The following is a 23,819-nucleotide window of genomic DNA, read 5'->3' on the forward strand; positions in this document are numbered from 1 at the left end:
GTAATGCTCCGGACAAGCCCTATTTTGTATTATAAAGGGAGATAATTCAAAAACTAGGTACGGTAGAGTTATGACTTTTTGACACTGCACTTTGTCTCAATGGCCTCTATGATTATGTGAAGTTGTGATCAAATGCCATTAATACTTTCAAGTTATACTCCGGACAAAAGTGTGACGGACGGACAAAGCAGCAACTATATGCTCGCCCTTTAGGGAGCATAAAAATGATATCAAATATCATGGGACACTCTGGCTGTTTACTAGGGAACAAATGTTGGGTAAAATCCTGGATACGATATCATTCTAGATGACAAATTAGAACTATAATAACTGAACATTACAGCAAACACATATGAGACAAAATATTTATTTGCAGTAAAATACATATTAAGCAATTTCACAGTAGTATAGTACTGGTTATAATAAAAGTAGTGTTGAAAAAAATGTTTTCGTGCACTAAACAAGAAATATGGTATGAAATTTTATACACAGGGTCCCACTAGTAATACAATGATGAAATAAGTCTTATGGAACACAAATCCTGTTGTTGTATAATTAAATCTAAACAAGACCTACTAATGAAAAATAATGTATAGAAAACCCATGTTTTAATGTTATTAATACACCGAAAGCGGTTATAGGTCCGTGGAATAATTTCAAGAGGGCATAGCCCGAGTGAATTATTCTGGCGATGTATAACCGATTTTGAGTGTATTAATTTAGGTAAAACACGATTTTGCTTAACATTATTTTGACTCTAATATGCCCTTAATCTAAAACAGCAGATAAAATATAGTAGCGCTCTTCCTTGGTCGCAACAAAAACATTGACGACGTCGCACATTAACGTGACATCATTTTAGCGTAAGCGTGTTTTAACAGAAACAAGCATATCAGAATATGAATTCAACAGCAGATAATTTTTATAGCAAAGACATTAACCAGAGCTGTACACCCCTCCAGTGAACCTTAATTTCCTAAGAGTGTCACTCTGTAACACAAAACCTTCTTATAAAAAAGAAAATATGAATGTAAAAATGGAAAGCTTTTGTAGATGCTTTTTTTTATCAATTTCTGCAGAATTTAACACAAGCTGTCAGTTGCTGCAGCCAATGTATTTTAATGTAAACAAGATACTCTATTGTATTTTATCTGAAAATGATCAAACTTTGTTGGCACATTTTTCCAGCCAGGTTTTGTATTCATAAATGTTTAAAAGTATGGAATCTGGTCAAACTGCCATAACTTTCGTATAACATATCTACTTTGCTGTAATTTTGCAGAGCTGTTTGTAGCTGTAGAAGACACACTGGTGCAAAGTTTACAATATAATGCTGATCTATTATTGATACAGCAATAGGTGAATTTAGCATTTTAAAGGTGGTTAATCAGATTTTTGTCAACTCCTGAATCTGTTCAAAACTTTACAAACTAATTATTTACACTTATTTGTGTTCACTGATTTTTTAGAACATGTTAAATTTTCAGTGGAAGTATTTTTAGAATTTGATTTTTCTATTCTGGTTGTCCAACATTAGCATTATTTTAGCATATTTAATAAACATATTTTGCATGAGGAATAATATGAATATAAGCACTATTGTATCAAGTTTGTCACATATTTGCATTGACAAGTATATATTTTGCCAAAATTCATTAGAAATGCAAAATTAATGCAAGTTCATAAAATTACTATTACCTCCCTTTGCCTATGTCAGTTTTGCAGTCAAGTTAGATTGAAAATAGATGATTTGCAAAGATACATGCTGTTTTAAAACTTGTTTTGTTTCAGGTAGTTTAAACATCCCAATATCTATCAAATGCAAAATTAATGTAAAACTAGAAATCATATTAAAATCTAAATAAATAGTCCATCTTTATAAATACTTTACATTAAAAGGTGGTAATTACAAAATTTCATGAAAAGTAATAAAATATATATTTCGAGAAGGGATCTAATTCTATGTAATGTTCTGTTCCTTAAATAAATCTCTAACAAAATATATGCAAACTGAAAAAATGTCATAAAATGTTGCTCAAATGTGACTGACTTAGTCAATTTTAGATTAACAGGTGATCCTAGAACTCATAAACTTTCTCCTAAATTTCCACTTTTTTCACTGAATATAATTAACTATAAAATGCTCATCTTTCCTTCAAAGATATCTTCAAGTTTTTTTAAGCTATGAGCAAATAACTGCTAGTTATGAACATACTCTAAATCTGACATAAGCAGTTCAGTAAATAAGAAACAACTGCAAACATACAAAATGTGTTATTCTTTTGGAAAAAAAGGCTTACTAAAGGGAAAAGGAAACAGATTGTTGCTGTTAAGGTAGTTCTGCACATTTGGGTCAAAACGTTTTCTGCAAGGTAGAAATGGACCCTGATATTCATAAAATGATTTTCATTTCCGGATGCCGGGTCCAGATGTTATTCCACATTATCCAGATAAATGACATTATGCCATTACTTCCATTTTATCAAATGTGCAGAACTACCTGAATAGTTTACAAGTATTTAAAAAAAAGTTTTGTGACAAACTGTTTTTAATTCATTTAAGAGATGAAATCCCTATACTAAAGAGCTATAAAAAATATTCCTAAGAATTCTTTCATTAAGCCTTGTTTTCCAGTAATTCTAATGTGTTTCAAGCCTTGTTTCCCAGGAGAATAACACAAGCATAAAAAATAAAAAGCGTTTGAATTTCATTCTTAAAGAACGGTCAAGCATCACAAAATATATATAGTCTATAGAAACAATGATTTAGATATCATATCCATTTGAATGTGGTTGCTGAATAGCTGCTTCCTCCATTATGATTCCTCGGTTTCTGTCGTCTTGGTACACCGGATTTGTTACGCCAGCAGCTGGTTGTTGCTCAGACTCATCTTCATTGTCGTTCAATTTCGACTTCGAAAAATGAGCCTTTAATTTTGAAAGCGTAACTCGACCGTCTGCTGCAGGTTGGGAGGCAGATGGATTTGGATCATTCATGTCATTGTGCACTAAAACCTTTTTAATCTCGCCATGAGGCCGTGATCGGCGATAAAGTATATAAACACCAAGGGCTATTATTACAACGAGTATCACAATAATTGGAACAGTCACAGCAATGACTATAGTGTTACTGCCCTGTAAAACCGTTGGTAACATTTTAGCTTTCTGTTCATCCGGTTCCGGTGATGGTGTAGTCCGCGTACCTGAAATAATTTATGCAATCAATTACTCACAGGTAATGTAACATTTACATAAAAAATACAGTTCAAACTCAGAATCTCAAGCCAGTGTTTAGCACAAAATTTAGACAGTCTTGAAGAAATTTTCAAGTCCTGTAAAAATTCCTTCATAGTGTATGTACTTTAACTCTGCTTATGTCAATTCAGACACAGCTGTTGTCTTGAAGTGAATTTGATGTCCCGTATGTCAAAGTCGTAAGTATTCATTTTGGGTGTGTTGAATTAACAAGAGGGCCATGACAGCCCTATATCGCTCACCTGTTATCATTGCACTTGAGGACAAGAAGGTCCTCAGAAAAAATATCTAAGTCCAAAGGACAGGAACAACAAAGGGAAGAAATTTAACCAAAAAGAAAATAAAAATTCTTAAAAGGTACAGATATGTCAAAATACACCTAAAAATTGGAGGTACCATCCATGTTGTACCACAGAAAAGTGGTCTCAGTTTTTCCCTACGGCCAATAATAAAAAAGTTACTAAAGATAAGCTATTTATAGTAATGTAAAAGGGAAGAAATAAAAAAGAAAATTATTGTAAGTGAACAAAAGAAGGATCTGCCAAATAAATCTGTTGACATAAATGAAATTTCAGATCAGTACCTTCATTAGTTACGGAGATATACCCATTTTAATTTGAAATAAAGGGAGGTAATTTGACATAAAATCAGTCCATAGTTATCTACCCTGATTGACTCAGTCCAACTAATGACAATAATGAAATTTCAAATAAGTCCTATAAGGACTTACTGATATAAATCCATTTTGATTACAATCAGGGGAGGTAATCAGATATAAAATAACTCTGGAACCTACGATTGGATCTGATTTCTCATGAATCCAAGATTTATTGTTGTTGAAGATATTTTGGAAGTTTGTATCAAATAAAACCATAAATGAAGTCTCTATATGGCTGCAAAAGCCAAAATAGCCAATTTTGGACCTTTAAGGGGCCATAACTCTGGAATCCATGAAGGAATCTGGCCAGCTCAAGAAAGGAACCAAGATCTTGTGGGGATACAAGTTGTGTGCAAGTTTGCTTAAAATCAAATCATAGATGAAGCTGCTATTGTGCAGACAAGGTCATAATAGCTTATTTTGGCCCTTTCAGGGGCCATAACTCTGGAACCCATTATGGGATCTGGCTGGTTCAAGAAAGGAAATGAGATCTTATGGTGACACAAGTTTTGTGCAAGTTTGATTAAATTCAAATCATAAATGAAGCTGCTATTGTGCAGACAAGGTCAAAATAGCTAATTCTGGCTCTTTCAGGGGCCATAACTCTGGAACCCATAATGGAATCTTGCCAGTTTAAGAAAGGAACCAAGATCTTATGGTAATACAAGTTGTGTGCAAGTTTGGTTAAAATAAAATCATAAATGAAGCTGCTATTGTGCAGACAAGGTCAAAATAGCTAATTCTGGCCCTTTCAGGGGCCATAACTCTGGAACCCATAAAGGAATCTGGCCAGTTCAAGAAAGGAACCAAGATCTTATGGTGATACAAGTCGTGTGCCAGTTTGGTAAAAATCAAATCATAAATTAAGCTGCTATTGTGCAGACAAGGTCAAAATAGCTAATTTTGGCCCTTTCAGGGGCCATAACTCTGGAACCCATAATGGGATCTGGCCAGTTCAAGAAAGGAACCGAGATCTTATGGTGATACAAGTTGTATGCAAGTTTGGTTAAAATAAAATCATAAATGAAACCACTATCGTGCAGACAAGAAATTGTTGACAGACGGACGGACGGACTGACGACGGATGAAGGTTGATCACAAAAGCTCACCTTGTCACTATGTGATAGGTGAGCTAAAAAGGGTGTTCCCTACACAAAGGTGTGATTAAGCAATGCAAATATATAACAAATACAACTAATATTCTAACACGACCCGAATTGTTTTGCTCATACAAAGAATGCTGAAAACTGTGTGTCATTATTCACAATTCATTTTTCTGACGTCACAATTATTATGTCATAACGTTAGAGGGCATAGCGGCGTGCTGGGAAAGAGATCAACAGAAATCAGACACATATTTGATGGATATCATCAAGGACGTACATAATAATCATTGATAATGTATTAGAATCGAAATAATATATCTCAAACAGTGATTTGCTCATGAATAAAATCATTGTTTGTCGTTAGATGCATATGATTATATCACTCGGGCTGCACCCTCGTGATATAATTCCTTCGCATCTAAACTCCAAACAATGATTTTATTCAATGACAAATCACTGTTTGGGATATATTATTTCTTAAACAAAATGTGTTTCAAATGAATTAGTACTCTCTAAATGTTCGTAAAAAATATATATCATGTTTACTTCTGCATAAGGCTGAGGACAAAGTAATATTGCATAAGTCTTGAAGTAACATGCTTGGTTCCTTGAAATTAGAGACGCAGAGTATCAAAAGAAGTCATAACAAGGTCTAGGATTTTTGTTTGTTTGCTGAATTTAACAGCACACCGCCACAATTATAAATCATATGTTGACTTTCCAGCTTTCGATGGTGTAGGAAGACCCCAGCAGCCCCTCCACCTCCCTCCTCCAGGAATTATTACAGACACAAGGGGGAACCTGGCTAGAACCACTGACCTTCTGTTAGCCAGATGGAAGGTTTCCTCACATGAAAAAATTCTACACCCTAGGTGAAGTTTTGAACACAATGGATGAGAGGCAAGTGACTCTAATGTAGGGAATTTAACCACTCAGCCACAGAGGCCGGTTCTGATTATTTGAACAAAGGTCAGTTAGTACCAAATGCAAAGAAAGCTCATGGTTTGAAAGCAAATATACTCTATAGAAATAAATCAGTGTAGTTTGTAGGAAAACTGATTACATCCATTAAGAAATACAGTATTACTTTTAATGTATACTGTTACAAATTCTTTTTTAACCCAGTTTTTAACCTCTTTTAATCCAACTAGACATATCAAACGGGATTACTACCCCCAGATCCTGCTTTGATTCAGGGAGAGTGAATTGATGTGGTCATGAACTTTGACCTTCAAGTGTGACCTTGACCTTGGATCTAGTGACCTGCATTGCAGACTGCATTTTGTCTTGGTGAGGTTTACCATTGACTTTTATAAAAATCTTCAGTTTAGACAATATGGAACAAATACAAAGTGACCTATTTGACCTTTGACCTTTAAATGTGACCTTGAACTGTTTCTAGTTTTATGAAAATCTTCACAGAGATTAAGAAGACATGGAGTGGATAAGATGGATGAACAGACTGATGGTCCAACTGACATTATTTATTTTTTATTTTATCTTGTTGGGTTTAACGTCGCACCGGCACAATTATAAGTCATATGGCAACTTTCCAGCTTTGATGGTGGAGGAAGACCCCAGGTGCCCCTCCGTGCATCATTTCATCACGAGCGGGCACCTGGGTAGAACCACTGACCTTCCGTAAGCCAGCTGGATGACTTCCTCACATGAAGAATTCAAAGGCTCGAACCCAAATCAATGAGGGGTAGGTGATTTGAAGTCACCAACTGACATTATGATTCCAATATAGCCCCCCATATACTTTGTATCTGGGGGTATAACAAACCTTGCTAATACCCAGTGAATTGTTAACAAAGACATAATTTAAGAGCATTACCAGTACAATAAACACCAGCGTCTTCTCCATGGTTACAGTTCTGTACAGCGTAACTATTATGTGGACAGTCCTGGAGTTCTGACTCGTTACCAATACATCTTAGATTGTCCAACCAGACTGGGCCTTTTCCCCTGCCAAACTGAGCCCCTAAAACAAAACAAGATTAGTGAACAAGAGGGTCATTGACCCTAAAGCGCTCACCTGTGTACAAGGCTTCAAGTGTGTTTGTATAACGTAATGGTACAAGTACAGAGTTAGGTTTCTTCTATGTTTGCCTATATTATATACATGTCACACACTTTTTTGAACCTAGGGCAATAATTTGAACAACTACTTATGAATTCAGAGAAAAGATTTTCAAAGTTTCTTATATATAAGTCTTTAGTAAGTACATGTCATACACAGGGGCGTGGCCATTTTTGACCTTTGGGCAATAAGCCAAATATCAAAGCTCTAGAAGATTTTTAAAGTCCGATAGCTGAAAACCTATTTTTAACCAAAAAGACCAATATGTTCAATGAACCGGAACCATTTGAAAAACATTGAAAAGGGCCACCCAGAGATCGTTTGTGTAAAGTTTCATCAAAATCCATACAGTGGTTTTGGAGGAGATGTTGTTTAAAGAAAGTTAAAGAAATTGTTGATCAAAAGTAACCATGCCCTCTGGCAGCCATGCTTTTTGACTAATTAGAAAAATTTGAACACTATTTGTAGAAGGTCACACAAAGACAATTATTTTAAAATCGGGCTAACAGTTTTATACAAGAAGATTTTCTAGGTTTCTACAATATACATATAGGGAAAAAGTGACCATGCCCCCTGGCAGCCATGTTTCTTGGTAGAGGGTCACACAAAGACCATTTGTGTAAAATTATTTCAAAATCGTGCTAGCAAATTCAAACAAGAAGATTTTTAAAGTTTCCACTATATACATATAGGGAAAAGTGACCACGCCCCCAGGCGGCGATTTTTTGGACAAATCAAAATAATTTGAACAGTCTTGGTAGAGGGCAATACAAGGATCATTTGTGTAAAATTATTTTAAAATCAGGCCAGCAGTTTCACACAAGATTTTTTAAGTTTCTACTATATACATATAGGAACAAGAGTGCCAGAATGTCACAATATACACCCGTCACAGCAAATTTCTTTACTCTAGCACCTGTATTTGCAAATGGAATTTTAATTTTGTGGTTGTTTAGTAATCATTGTAAGTCTTTTGTTTTTCTAAGTCCACAAAAAAACTCCTTACCAGATACAGATACCTTAAAATACACCTAAAATTGGAAAGTAACATCTATGTTGTACCACAGAAAAGTGGTCTTGGTTTTTCCCTATGGTAAATTATAAAAAAGTTACAATATAAGTTATTTATAGTAACAACTAAGGGAAGTTAATCTTAAAAAAAAAGAAAAAAAAAAAAAAAGGAATCCAAACAAAAATCTTTACCAAGTAGAGATTGGTCAAAATACACCTCAAAATTGGATGTAGCATGCATGTTGTACAACAGAAAAATGGTCTCGATTTTACCCTAGGACTAGTAGTGAAAAAGTTACAACAGAAGCTATTTATAGTAACAACAAAGGGAAGTAATTCTAAAGAAGGGAACTGCGCATGAATGACACTTCGTCTCATGATGGTGTATAATTGTGCCAAGTTACATCAAAATCCCTCCATGCATGAAGAAGAAATGCTTTGGACAGTCATTCTTGTATCTGACCTTTGGTCTCTAAGTGTGACCTTGACCTTAGACCTAGGGACCTGGTTCTTGCGCAAGACACTTTGTCTCGTGACATTTGTGCCAAGTTATATCAAAATCCCTCTATGCATGAAGAAGAAATGCTCCGGACAAGGTTTTCATTCTTGTATCCTTTGACCTCTAAGTTTGACCTTGACCTTAGACCCAGGGACCTGGTTCTTACGCATGACACTCCGTCTCATGATGATGAACAATTGTGCCAACTTTCATCAAAATCCCTCTATGCATGAAGAAGATATGCTCCGGACAAAGTAATTCTTGAATTTGACTTTTGACCTCTAAGTGTGACCTTGACCTTAGACCTAGGGACCTGGTTCTTGCGCATGACACTCCGTCTCATGATGGTGAACAACTGTGCCAAGTTTCATCAAAATCCCTCCATGCATGTAGAAGATATGCTCCGGACAAAGTCTGTGGACACCACCCGCCCGCCAGGGGAGTTCCCATAATACATCCTGTTTTTCAAACGGGCATATAAAAAGTGACCACACAAGGACCATTTGTGTAAAATTATTTCAAAATCGTGCTAGCAGTTTCAAACAAGAAGATTTTCAAAGTTTCCACTATATACATATAGGGAAAAGTGACAACACCCCTTGGCGGCCATGTTTTTTGACAAATCAGTATAATTTGAACAAATTTGGTTGATTGTGACATAAGGACTATTTGTGTGAAATTATTTCTAAATCTGACCATCGGTTTAGGAGGAGATGTCATTTGCAGATTTTTCTATTTTTAGCTCTAGCGGCCCCTATGTGCAACCAAGCGGAACTGTTTGAATAACTTTGGTAGAGGACCACCCAAGCAACATCCAGGCCAAGTTTCATCAAAATCCATTGAGTGGTTTTGGAGAAGATGTCATTTAAACATAATTGTTGATGACAGACGACTTGACACACACACGCACGGATGACGGACACAGCATGATCACAATACTTCACCATGAGCACTATCCCTTACAGAAGCAAGCCTCTGTGGCGTACATGCTGCGTATTTGCTGTGTATATGCCGCGAACACAGTAGTACGCTAGAGGAGTACATTTTACATACACCGCATGCCGCGTACATGCCGCGTACTATTTCGACGAGTACACAGCATGTACGCAGGAGGTCACTAGTACACTTCAAGTACGCAGCAAAGACTCTGAAAATTTAAGGAGTAAACTGCATGTACGCAGGAGGGACTTGTATAAGAAAATAGTACACTGCATGTACACCGCAGATACTTTGAAATTTGTGCAGTACACTTCATACACGCGTGAAAGACTTGTACAATTTCTTTTGGCATTTATACTTAGTTTTTTTTATAAGTTAAAGTCTGAAGTAAACTTCATATACGCGGGAGGGACTTGTTAATTTTCTTTTGGTGTTTAGGTAAAAGTCTGAAGTACACTTCATGCAGGAAGGACTTGTACATTTTTTTTTTTTTTGGAAGCAAGAACTTGATTTCCGAACAATGAAAATTTGCCAAACTATTTGCAATGTTCATTTGTGAAGCTTACATCTTGGTGATTTCTGAGCTGCACCTTGCATGCAGTGTAAAAATATATTTTCTTTTTCATTTTGAATTAATCCTGGAGCTTTCTAACTTGGATAATTGAAAAGCCTTATTTGAACTTCGTTGCATTACATTTTGTAATACATGAAATAATTACCAAGATAATGCCTCAACAGCGCCCGAATGAGAAGAATTAATAGCTCTCACTGTTATTTGAATACTCTTAAGCAAAACACCATTCTATCATGTTTTATAAAGGCTTTAATGCTCATTATGTTAACTCATTAAGGCCTCACCAAATTAAAAAGTTGTCCATCGGATTTGCCGCTCCTATATTTTCAGAACGTTTTTGGCTAATTGCGCTCGCCCCATTGGAAAAAATCAATCCAAATTTTTTTGGTGCGCTACTTTTTACGGACGTAAAAGTGTATAAATGCTTATATAATTCCAGTCCTAGATTGTTCTCAGATGGATTTTAATCAAAATAAATACATACTGCGCACACATCGTCTATAATAAATCATAACACTTATATTTAGTTGCATTAAAGTTGTTTCCCCTTGATGCAGTTACGCCATTTTCTTCAAATGTTTACCAAATTTCATGCTACAAAAATTGATTTATTTCATTGAAAAGTAGATGAAGAAAAGCATACTAATTTATTTGATAACATCAATCTACATTATTTTGGTAAGGGTAAATACTTATTGATGCATGTCACTTATCTTTTTTCTGTTTTTTTCTGTCCAAATGATCAGCATTTGCATACGAAAGTTGGTGGGGTAAGAAATTTACATTATCACAGTTTCGCCACAAGAGTACACAGCATGTATGCAGCAGGAGTACACAGCATGTACGTCGCAGGACTCGGGCCAGGAGTACACCACATGTACGCCGCAGGAGTACACAGCATGTACGCCGCAAGAGTACACAGCATGTACGCCGCAGGGGTAGTACACCGCAGGCTCATTTGCATGTGAAAAGTGTATGTGCCGCGTACATGCTGTGTACTATTTCCCGCATACTAAATTCCTCCAGCGTACATCCTGTGTACTATGTAGTCCACAGCATGTACGCAGCAAGTAGTACGCGGCAGAGCTCATTTGCATGTCAAAAGTGTACTACAAACGTACTATCGGTGTATGTGCGGTGTATATCCTGCGTACTATTTAAAGCCCTTGATTTCAGTACACATCATGTACGCATCATATACGCTGTATGTACACAGCAAGAGTACGCAGCAGGCCTTTTTCTTCTGTAAGGGATGTGCTCAGGTGAGCTAAAAACTATTTTTTGGGTAAAAAATAGTTGGGGCATTTACATGGCAGGGTTTGGGCTTGTTGATTTTACATGGTAATACAGTACTTAAAAGTCATCTTCAAAGCAAGAAGGCTCATAATCACTCAAGCCAATATCAATTCTCATCATTCATATTTCAAATACAGTTGAAACTCAATATCTCAAACTAGCCTAGCCAAAATTCCAGCTATCTCAAAAACATTTTCAAGTCATGTCCCAAAACACATGCACAAAATACCATTCTACGTCAAATTTCGGTTATCTCAAAGTAAAATGCTCAATCCTTTGTAATTTGAGATATGGAGATTCAACTGCAGATATAAATGACGCAATGGCAATAAACACTTTCAACTATTAATTTAGAAGGTACTACTTAGTTTAATTAAATAAACACTTACTCATTTTATACCAATTAAAGAGAATATTTTTATAACTTTTGTTAACAACACTCAATCACTGACTTCTGACCAGTAAAAGCAGAAATTTTCGCGAGGGTTTATATTTTACTTATTCCCGAGGCCCTACATATAATAATGAAAATTAATCCTCGCGTAAATATTCACGATGAATATATTTCAGATTCAAGTAGGATACCATTACTGCAATTTCGCAAATATTAAACCTCTCAAACATACTCAAAATTTCAAATTCACAAAATTTTGATCCAGCAAAAATATGTGCTTTTACGGTACTTGTGTCAAGGAAGGGATTTTGGAGACTGCAGTCAAATTATGCTATCATAAAGATTCAAATCCAAAACTTGTGGTAGGCTCAGAAGTCAGACACTCTGCCTATACACTACATTCCCTTTCTTGAAAGGCACTATATATGTGTAATTGCCTGTTGTTCCTGTGATCCAGCCAGAGATGGGCTAAACTAATTAATAAGGCAGATGCCAATACAAGCCATGATTTGGCTGCCAATGGATGCAAGGCAGCATGAAGGACTTTGTTGAACTAAGCTGTTTGACTGTACATATCATTTAAACTATAAGCCTCCAATATAATATTACCTTTAACTCCCTTCCCCTCGGCAAATCCAAGCTGCCTGCAGACAACTTGGGCATCAAGATCTCCCCAGTAATCATCGCACACAGTTCCCCACTGCTCCGCCCCAGCTAGATAAACCTCCACACGTCCATATGTAGGGTCATTCTGGGTATTAACCAGTCGAATATCTGTTATTTCTGTATAGCAAATAAAAGAGCATAACTGTATAAGAGAGAAAGTAAGTCTATGATATATTCCAGTCATATATTAACTAATCACATTATATACATCTTTGTGATTAGAACTACAGGAGACACTGATACTGTATAAATGGATATATTCTTATGTCAAAAAGTTCACAAATTACTGATTCTAGATGTTTCCTGGTTCTTCCCAGAAAAGATGGCTTCAGGTGTATCAGAGCTATACAACGTGCACGTTAAAGAACCAGACAGTCTATTAGCAAAGAGCTAGGCTAAGTTAGCTGGACAGGCCTTATCTAAAGGATTTCTCTCTCTTTGTTCTGGAGACTTTCTCACGCTCTGTCCCTCTGGTCAGATGGCTGTGTCTGTACTAGTAGAGGATGAAATTGGCACCCTCAATGGCTGCTTTTGCACTATGTAAAGCATCTTTGAATGTGTTTATCACGAAAACGGCGCTATAGAAATCTGGTATAATATATATTCTCTGATCTGGCAACAAATCAAGCCGCTATGGCCTAAAAAAAAAATTCTGTCACAATACAGTAAAATACCTTTTCAAAATTTTAATGCTACATTTTTTAAAATCATCTATTGAATACAAACCTAATTTTCTGTTAAAACATCTAGCTGCTGCATCATGTGACCTTGTCCTACAAAGTCCCGCGTAAACTCCTTCCATTTCATCTGAACTATTAAAACCTGTATGTCGACACTGCAATACACTTTGTTCGTCTCCTTTACAACTTACACGTGTAAACCAAAGTGGTCCGTTAACATGTCCATATCTAGCACCGACAACTTCAAGTCCATCTACGTAACCTATGTTCCGACAAAACACTTTAGCATCCCTCGAATCCCACAACCAGTCACAAATACTGCCCCATACGCCATTATACTTCATTTCCACACGGCCTCGATCGCCTTCACCACCTCCAAGTCGGAATTCTAATCCTAAAATTATACACTCATACTTAAGAACTAAAAGCTATTAGAAAGGGAGAATAGAGGATAACAGTTTTATAGCTGCATACAGTACTGTTTACAACAGAGATTTGCCAGAGATCCAGTTATCATTTTTTGAGGTTTCATTTTGAGGTTTCATTATTACCCTGCTAAGTTTCTAAAATGAACTGGTCCATCATTCAGTTCCACTTATGATTCAAAGGTGTGTTCACTGAAAATTTACTGACTGAATAGCGACCAGTGCAGACCATGATCATCCTGCATGGAAAGTCAGAATCACTTGCCACCAGCAGGTTAAAGGTTAATTTACTCTACAAGCATGCACCCTTACCTAGATCGGCCATTAGAAATAGTTTTTCAAATGCTGTTTGAGTAACTAATCAGTAAATAAACTTAACTTGCAATGTTTGGGTCTACATTAGTATCGTTGATAGTTGTATTAGTTTCAATAGTAAACTCAGTCAAAAAGTAAGGCAAAAACTTCATTGTAATTATCTTATCAAAACTATTATAAGATGTTAACCAACCATTTTTATGTAACAGAAATCTGCTGAAAATAAAAAATGGATTGAAATGGACTTGCAATTTCATAATTGTACCCATGTGTACATGTTGGATTTCATTCTTTATTTCAGTAATTATCTGAGATTTCAAAATTCAGACTACTGCAAGTTATTCACACAATTTCAATGTGCATTTACTTACAAAACCAAATACCTGAAATTTCAGTAGATGCTTATTTTTACACACACATAAGTGTACATTTAAAAGTAATGAATTTGCAACTTTTCTATTGTAAAATTCTTACCAGTGTCATTATAACAGAAAACGCCAGCCCTTTGACTGTAAAAGTTGCAACTATTTAATCTGCTCCATCTTGTGTATTGGCAATCCTTCAAGGACAATTCATTGCCTTTACATTTTACATTGTCCATTAAAATTGCACTTGAGAAGTTTTTAGGTGGTCTGTAGGCCTGTCCACCAGCGTAGCCAAGCTCTCGACAGGCCACATTCGCAGCTTTGTCATCCCAGCCTTCTGCACAGATGCTGCCCCATACACCTTCCAGATGAACTTCAAGGAAACCGTGGAACTTGGAAGATACTTTATTGTAATCTGGTTTCACTCGTACATGGAATCCTTAAGTGAAATAGAAAGAAGAATATGCGTAAATATTATAAGAGAATCTATAAACACTGGTTTGGTTAACTGCTCGTCATTACATAACTGAAATACTGTTGACAAGAGGGCCATGATGGCCCTATATTGCTCACCTGTTATCATTGCACTTGAGGACAAGGTCCTCAGAAAAAATATCTAAGTCCAAAGGACAGTAACAACAAAGGGAAGAAATTTAACCAAAAAGAAAAAAAAATTCTTACAAGGTACAGATATGTCAAAATACACCTAAAAATTGGAGGTACCATCCATGTTGTACCACAGAAAAGTGGTCTCGGTTTTTCCTACGGCCAATAATAAAAAAGTTACTAAATATAAGGCCTAAAAAAAAAAATTCTTTGTTTCCGGTAACATGCTCAAAAAAATTAGGGTAGGTAGGTCGGAATTTTTTTTTTTTGGAATTTTTTTTTATTAAGGGAGACTTTTCGGAAATTATTTTTTTGTCAAAAAATGATTACAAATAAGGGGGTTATGCCTTTAGAGCATCAGTAAGTTGATTTCTAACATCACTGGCCATGTTTAAAGCATAAAAAGTACAGTTTTGCATCTTTTTGTTAAAAAGTTGAAAAAAATATTCTCCAAGGCCATAAAAACATTTAGGGTTGGGCCAAAAATTCAGGGTAGGTCGGGATACCGGAAACAAACAATTTTTTTTTTAAGCCTAAGCTATTTATAGTAACGTAAAAGGAAAGTAATTAAAAGAAAATTATTGTAAGTGAACAAAAGAAGGATCTGCCAAATAAATCTGTTGACATAAATGAAATTTCAGATCAGTATCTTCATTAGTTATGGAGATATACCCATTTTAATTTGAAATAAAGGGAGGTAATTTGACATAAAATCAGTCCATAGTTAACTACCCTGATTGGCTCAGTCCAACTAATGACAATAATGAAATTTCAAATAAGTCCTATAAGTACTTACTGATATAAATCCTTTTTGATTACAATCAGGGGAGGTAATCAGATATAAAAATAACTCTGAACCTACGATTGGATCTGATTTGTCATGGAATCCAAGAATTATTGTTGTTGAAGTTATTTTGGAAGTTTGTATCAAATAAAACCATAAATGAAGTCTCTATATGGCTGCAAAAGCCAAAATAGCCCATTTTGGACCTTAAAGGGACCATAACTCTGGAACCCGTAATGAAATTTGGCCAGTTCAACAAAGGAACCAAGATCTTGTGGTGATACAAGTTGTGTGCAAGTTTGGTTAAAATCGAATCATAAATGAAGCTGCTATTGTGCAGACAAGGTCAAAATAGCTCATTTTGGCCCTTTCAGGGGCCATAACTCTGGAACCCATTAAGGGATCTGGACGGTTCAAGAAAGGAACCAAGATCTTATGGTGACACAAGTTTTGTGCAAGTCTGATTAAATTCAAATCATAAATGAAGCTGCTATTGTGCAGACAAGGTCAAAATAGCTAACTCTGGCCCTTTCAGGGGCCATAACTCTGGAACCCATGATGGAATCTCGCCAGTTCAAGAAAGGAATCAAGATCTTATTGTGGTACAAGTTGTGTGCAAGTTTGGTTAAAATAAAATCATAAATGAAGCTGCTATTGTGCAGACAGTGTTCAGGTATTGCATTTAATATATTTTCATGCACCGTGTTTGCCTAAATTGTTAATGTATTATATATTCATATACTGTTCACAAATCTTGCTCTCCATGCAGAATCTATAAAGTTTCGAGGACTGTAATTGTTTTCAAATGTTGATATGTCATGGGCCCCAGCAAAAAACATGCCAGGCTGAGGTAAAAGTAGGATTACCTGTATCAACGATAACAGAGTGACTGCAGTATACTGATGCATACTCTCCAGACGAACATTTTGATGAAAACTTCATCGTACAATTCTTGAAATGTCTTTCATCCCCATCACAGTGAACAGAATTCACACCTTGAAAAAATATAAATGAAAGGAGTTAACAAGAATTTAATATTACTTGAATGAGCATTATAATTTCTATTTATTTTGGATTACCAAAACCAGGGCTCTGTAGGTTACAACTGTTTACTTGAAGTGAATCAGAGAAGAAATCCTTGATTTCTCATCAAGAGCTTCTAAAATTTGACATGGAACACTAACCTCAAAATGCCAACAACTGACTAGGGAGATTTGCTAACTGAGACTGGTCTTCAAACACTATTTTAGAACCTACAGTACTGCATGGAAAATACTGTCCAAGAGCCAAGGCAGTATCGAGAATCAAAGAAACAATCAATGAATGTCACCCACAAGAATGAACTAGAAATAATGTTGCCTACAAACGAGAAAAAGTGCTTCTTAGCAACCAGAAACTGTGCCTAGAATTCAGAAATACTGCTGCCAAGGAACAAAAAATACTACTGCCTAGAAACCAGAAATACAGCTGCCTAGCAACCAGAAATACTGCTGCCTAGCAACCAGAAATACTACTGCCTAGCAACCAGAAATACTACTGCCTAGCAACCAGAAATACTACTGCCTAGCAACCAAAAATACTAACACCTAGCAACCAGAAAAATTATAGAAATTAAAAAAAGCAGGGTTCTACAGTGATCTATCAAAGGTTCAACATAACTCAGTGAAATACTGGTGCCTTGAAACAATACTGATAATCCATAAATACTGCTAAAGTATACTCAAATGTTATTTTTACAGTAATGTTGGTCTAATGGGTAAGGCATTGAACACCCAATCTGCTGGTTCTGGAAAATTGTAGGTAATTTCATCAGATCTGCTATACAGTAGTGACATTTCTGTAGAGAAAATGTCTCCCTACAACAACAGATATTTTCTTTACAAATGGAAAAAATCAAACTCTCTGTACAACAAACATATTTCAACATATTGCTAGTTGTGTTTACTCCGGTGAAGCTATACTAAATCCAAAAGTTTAATAAGGATATTTGTCTTACCTATTGAACTGGAGAGATTAACGAATGCAGAGCCTGGTATGACTTTACCATCAGAGAAGCCAAGCGTTCTGCAGGCAACTCGAGCATCTCTTGAGTCAAAGTCCTTGTCACAAACAGCATGCCACTCATTGTCATGGTAAACCAAAACTGCACCCATTGATGTATTATATTTACCACTTAATTTCACTGAAACAGAAGCAAAGTCCATAGTCAGTATAGTGTGAAATAATTAACCTTTACCCAGCTAAATTTCTAAAATGGACTGGTCCATCATTCAGTTCGAGCAGTACCACATCATTCAAAGGGGTTTTCACTGAAAATTTTATGACTGATCAGCCTGCACTGGCTGCAAAGGCAAAATCTCTTGCTGCCAGCAGACTAAAGGTTAAATTTAGTGGGAATACAATTCTGTGGTTTTGGCCCAAACAGCTAATATTCCTGGGGACATGAATTCATGGATTTAAACTTTTGAAGATAAAATGGAAAGATATATATACTGATTATGTTAAATAGAATTAATATGACTTCTGTAATAAAAAAATAATGAGGTCTAGAGATGAGTGGCAGTTTTCTGCGTTAAGGTGAATAAAAGAAACAAAAACTGCTATCTCAAGACAGGAATGACTGAAAAACACTTACAATCATTGATACAATATACACCAGCATCATCTTTATGTGATTTGCACTTCCACCAGCCAACTGTTCCATCAACAATCCCACTATTAAATCCTCTGTGAGCACATTTATGAAGCTTTGACTCCCTGCCGGTACATTTCAGGTGACTGAGCCAGATAGGACTGGTCTTCCCTTGACCGTAATATGCCTGTTTCAATGCATAGCCATCATGGTACCCTTTATCTCGGCACAAGACGCGGGCATCATTGTCATCCCATGATGCATCACAAATTGTACCCCATACATTGTTGAGGGAAATCTCTACACGGCCAAAGGCACTATCCTTTCCGGGTTTCTTGTCATTAATTATCCTGTACTTAATACCTAAAATATAAACAAACTAAAGATGCTTTTGAGAAAAGCGCATGTCTCCCACAACTGCCTAATCATCTGAATAGTAGTATTTGAGTCAACCATGCATCAAGACCTCAACTGCCGTATCAGACTTTGAGTGTTTTAATTATCAAAAACAAGTTTCAAGGGCCATAATTCTGAAGAGTCTGGGCCGATTTGGCTAGTTATCGAACTTGGCCGAGGACTTATTGGTAAACACATTTTGTTCAAGTTTGATGAAGATTGGATGAGAAATGTTCGACTAAAAGTGCGGACAAGCTTTGTGACAGAGTGACAGACACAAGTAAATCAATATGTCTCCCACACCACTGTGTGGTGGGAGACATAATTACTGTTTTAATGAAAACAAGAGCACCGCCTTGCGGGTGCTGACGCTCATCTGATTTTTTTTGTATAATAGAAATATTGTCCTACCCATGATTTTCTAAGTCTAAAAAGGGCCATCATTCTTGCAAAAAGCAGGATAGAGTTATGTTTCTTGATGTACAGTGTCCACTTATGACTGTGAAAAACTGTTGCAAGTTTTAAAGCAATAGCTTTGATAGTTTATGAGAAAAGTTGCCTTAAACATAATACTCAACCAAGAAAATGATTTTCTAAGTCCAAAAGGGGCAATAATTATTGCAGAAAGCAGGATGGAGTTATGTTGCTTGCTGTACAGGGTCAGCTTATGATGGTGAACAAGTGTTGCAAGTTTCAAAGCAATAGCTTTGATAGTTTAAGAGAAAAAGTTGACCTAAACATAAAACTTAACCAAGAAATCTGATATTTTCTAAGTCCAAAAGGGGCCATAAATCTTGCAAAAAGCAGGATGGAGTTATGTTTCTTGCTGTACAGGGTCAGCTTATGATGGTGAACAAGTGTTGCAAGTTTCAAAGCAATAGCTTTGATAGTTTAGGATAAAAGCTGACCTAAACATAAAACTTAACCAAGAAAACTGATTTTCTAAGTCCAAAAGGGGCAATAATTCTTGCAAAAAGCAAGATGGAGTTATGTTTCTTGATGTACAGGGTCTGCTTATGATGGTGAACAAGTATTCCAAGTTTCAAAGCAATAGCTTTGATAGTTTAGGAGAAAAGTTGACCTAAACATAAAACTTAACCAAGAAATCTGATATTTTCTAAGTACAAAAGGGGCCATAAATCTTGCAAAAAGCAAGATGGAGTTATGTTTCTTGCTATACAGGGTCAGCTTATGATGGTGAACAAGTCTTCCAAGTTTCAAAGCAATAGCTTTGATAGTTTAGGAGAAAAGCTGACCTAAACATAAAACTTAACCAGGCAACGCCGACGCAGACGCCGACGCCGACGCCGACAACCGCTCAAGTGATGACAATAACTCATCATTTTTTTTCAAAAAATCAGATGAGCTAAAAATGAAATCTCTTTATTTACTTTTACTTAAATGTTAATGTCGATTTTCTCCTTCAAACTTGACCTTTATATGTCACAACAGTAAAGGCAAAGACATGCCCACTGACAACAAAAATTATAGGTACCAGGAAGGTACTTTTGAAATACTGAAACCATGAGGAATTTGGTTAATTATAATATGCCTTTCCATGAATTTGCATTTTGCATTCAGTTGGTAGTTATGGGGTATTTTTAATGTTCAAATGGAAAACTAAATAAGTCTATGGTGTAAATCAGAGCATAATTATATATATGTCTAAATCAGTGTGCTAAGTGGGCTATATCTTTTCTGATGAGCTTGAGAAGGGGATGTGTAAGAAACATTTGCACCCAGCTTCCAGGTAACAAACATCAGCTTGAAGACCAGTCTAAAAATTAAAAAATCTAATTGTGTTAATATTTGTAGTAAAGATCCCTGTCATACATGATTTCATTAGGAAACAGTCAATTTTGATTCTGCTGCTTTTTTTTCTTTGCGTAAATGTGTCTTTAATCTGCTATATTGTTTTTTCTTTTAACTGTTGAAAAGTTTTTCATACAAAGTCTGAACACCACTGGGTATTTCTAAAACTCATATGCAGTGAAGTTGTAAGAAATCACATAACATACCTTGGTCATTGTAGCACAAAGCGGCTGCATCGGTACGATCTGTACAATTTTTCGAGACAAGTCTGTTACTATATTTGCAGACGTTCAAAGATGGTTCATTTCCCTGGCAATGAATATCCCCCATCCAGTATGGTCCCCGGCCTAGCAAGGGAGAGAACTCATTGTCTGACTGGTAATATGCTATTCCATGCTGAAAACTCATACTTCTACACAACACCTGAAAGTTTAAAATACTAATATATCTTCAAACTACAACTAAGAGAAGCGGAAGTATCACCTAAGATGTTTTCTTATCCTTCCCTAAACATTTCAACAAGATAACCATGAAGGCACTAAGTCACAGAAACTAGCCTTGACCTTTTGACCTCATTTCAGACAAAGTTTAGTGAATATCCACAAAGAGGTTCAAGAGAAGTTGTTTCCTATTTTTAGCTCTGGTGTCCCCTAATTGCAGTCAAGGGGACATTCTTAAATAAACTTTACAGAGTCTGCTCAAGATGCTTCTGACCAGGTTTGATGAAAATCCATTAATAAGAATTTGCTTGAAGTTTTTATATTTTCAGCTCCAGCGACCTAATTGCAGTTAATGGAAACTATATGAACAAACTTGAGAGCGCTACAGAAGATTGGTGCAATTCTGGCCCAACGTTTCAGAAATAAGATGTTTATGTAAATTATAGCAGGAGGGCCACAGACACTGGACTGACCAGCTATGTTATAGCTCACTATGAATCTTTGGTTTTAATAAAACTCTCTAGAAGTGAGTAAAATACATTTAAACCTTATTAAGCAGACATTCAAGGGAAAGACACAATGTGACTGCCCACTAGGCCACTATAGATATTTTTACTGAATGGCCTTTATAGACATGTTAGCCTGTATTCCTCACATAAATTTGTAACAATAAAGAAATTTTTACCATAGCATCAATATCATCCCATCCTGTAGAACAAATTCTACCCCATCGGCCATAATGCATAACCTTCACTCTACCCGAATAGTCCCCTGCATCACTACTATCTAGATCAAACTTGTACTCTGTATAAATATAAAAGCATAAAATGATAATAGTACTAAATAATTCTCCTGAAGTTCTCTGTTAATTAGTATTAACAAGAACAGTCAGAGGAGACAGCACACTAGACTAATTCCATGCTGGATAATGAAATACGGCATACATGAAACTAGAACTATCACTGAAGTGATTAATACCCCCGCAATAAATGTTTTGACAGAGGAAACAAAATATTTATGTGTGCAACTGACAAGTTAAATTCAAATAAGTAAAGAAAATTAGGGCATGAAAGAACATTCTAAGACAAAATTCAAGTCCTTTTCAAGGACTTTTAAAGTACTTCCTCTTTATTTTTTCAAGGACTCTTTTTCTTAAAATCAGGTATTGAAATCTTGATCCCAACAAATTTTTATCAACTATTCCAAAAATGGTGTAATTAAGAAACTGCGATCACAGACGCTTGAAGCTCTATCAATAGATATATACATTACCATACCCCACCCACCTAATATAAAAGAGATCTAACCTGCATATGTATTTTATTGATTGAGCTTCAGACACCTCTGCTGCGATCCATGTAAACTCCAATACATTTAGTAAAATGTGGTCACAGACAGTTACTTTCTCTGCTTCTGATACATATCAAGGTTGACAAGTGAAGAAATACTATATTTTCTCTCAACTTACCTTCTGAAATTTATTTTTTTCCAATCATGATGCTGAAAGAACATTGTCCTGCAATAAAATGCCCCCTACTGGTAAGGTAAATGTCTATTGATATTACATCTGAATATAAATGAACTCACTAAAAACAGTCAGCATGGCTGCTCAACAGGACAGCAGGGAATGTCAGAAAACAGAACAAGAGGGCCATGATGGCCCTATATCGCTCACCTGTTATCATTGCTCTTGAGGACAAGAAGGTCCTCAGAAAAAATGTCTAAGTCCAAAGGACATGAACAACAAAGGGAAGAAATCTAACCAAAAAAGAAAAAAAAATTCTTACAAGGTATAGATATGTCAAAATACACCAAAAAATTGGAAATACCATCCATGTTGTATCACAGAAAAGTGGTCTCGGTTTTTCCCTACGGCCAATAATACAAAAGTTACTAAAAATAAGCTATTTATAGTAACATAAAGGGAAGTAATTAAAACAAAGTATTAGAGACAAATGATCAAGATTTGCCAAATCCTTTGAATAAATTGTTCAGACATTTCTTAGTTATAAAACCATCTTTAATTGAAAAAAGAGTACATTTACATAAAAGTGTCCATAGTTTATTCCCTACCGATTGCCAGTCAATAATAAAAGATTTAAATAAAAATTATATATTAAGTACACATAAAGTGAATACGATTAATATAAAATATTATAAGATAACAAAAGAAGGATTTGCCAAATAAATCTGTTGAATAAATGAAAATTCAGATCAGTATCTTCATTAGTTCTGCAGATATACCCATTTTAATTTGAAATAAAGGGAGGTAATTTGACAATAAATCAGTCCAATGAGTTTCTACCCTGATTGTCTCAGTCCAACTAATAACAATAATGAAATTCATAAGTCCTATATACTACTGATAATCCATTTTGATTACAATCAGGGAGGTAATCAGAATAAAAATAATGGAAGCATGATTGGGTTTTGATTTGTCATGAATCACGATTTCTTGTTGTTGAAGATATTTTGGAAGTTTGTATCAAATAAAACATAAATGAAGTCTCTATATGGCTGCAAAAGCCAAAATAGCCAATTTTGGACCTTTAATGGGCCATAACTCTGGAACCCATGATGGAATCTGGACAGTTGAAGAAAGGAAGCAAGATCTTGTGGTGATACAAGTTGTGTGCAAGTTTGTTTAAAATCAAATCATAAATGAAGCTGCTATTGCGCAGACAAGGTCAAAATAGCTAATTCTGGCCCTTTCAGGGGCCATCACTCTGGAACCCATGATTGAATCTAGCCAGTTGAAGAAAGGAAGCAAGATCTTGTGGTGATACAAGTTGTGTGCAAGTTTGGTTAAAATCAAATCATAAATGAAGCTACTATTGTGCAGACAAGGTCAAAATAGCTAATTCTGGCCCTTTCAGGGGCCATA

The 23,819-nt window shown here is 35.8% G+C and overlaps 1 protein-coding gene across 2 annotated transcripts in view; it reads right to left on the reverse strand.

Moving 5' to 3' along the window:
* Positions 1–351: 351 nt before the first annotated feature.
* The window catches only part of LOC123565271 (deleted in malignant brain tumors 1 protein-like), a 108,726-nt gene continuing 85,258 nt past the window's right edge, over positions 352–23,819 (reverse strand). For both annotated transcript variants that reach the window (XM_053550153.1, XM_053550154.1), the window contains exons 34-43: positions 21,621–21,739; positions 20,702–20,918; positions 18,291–18,650; positions 17,652–17,837; positions 16,522–16,650; positions 14,375–14,704; positions 13,207–13,554; positions 12,424–12,597; positions 6,856–7,002; positions 352–3,202 (exon numbers count right to left, since the gene is read on the reverse strand). In XM_053550153.1, coding sequence (XP_053406128.1) covers positions 2,766–3,202; positions 6,856–7,002; positions 12,424–12,597; positions 13,207–13,554; positions 14,375–14,704; positions 16,522–16,650; positions 17,652–17,837; positions 18,291–18,650; positions 20,702–20,918; positions 21,621–21,739 — 2,447 coding nt within the window. In that variant the 3' untranslated portion in view covers positions 352–2,765. The remainder of the gene's footprint in view (positions 3,203–6,855; positions 7,003–12,423; positions 12,598–13,206; positions 13,555–14,374; positions 14,705–16,521; positions 16,651–17,651; positions 17,838–18,290; positions 18,651–20,701; positions 20,919–21,620; positions 21,740–23,819) is intronic.

This window comes from Mercenaria mercenaria, chromosome 8 (genome assembly GCF_021730395.1).
Source record: "Mercenaria mercenaria strain notata chromosome 8, MADL_Memer_1, whole genome shotgun sequence".
Classification (NCBI taxonomy): Eukaryota; Metazoa; Mollusca; class Bivalvia; order Venerida; family Veneridae; genus Mercenaria; species Mercenaria mercenaria.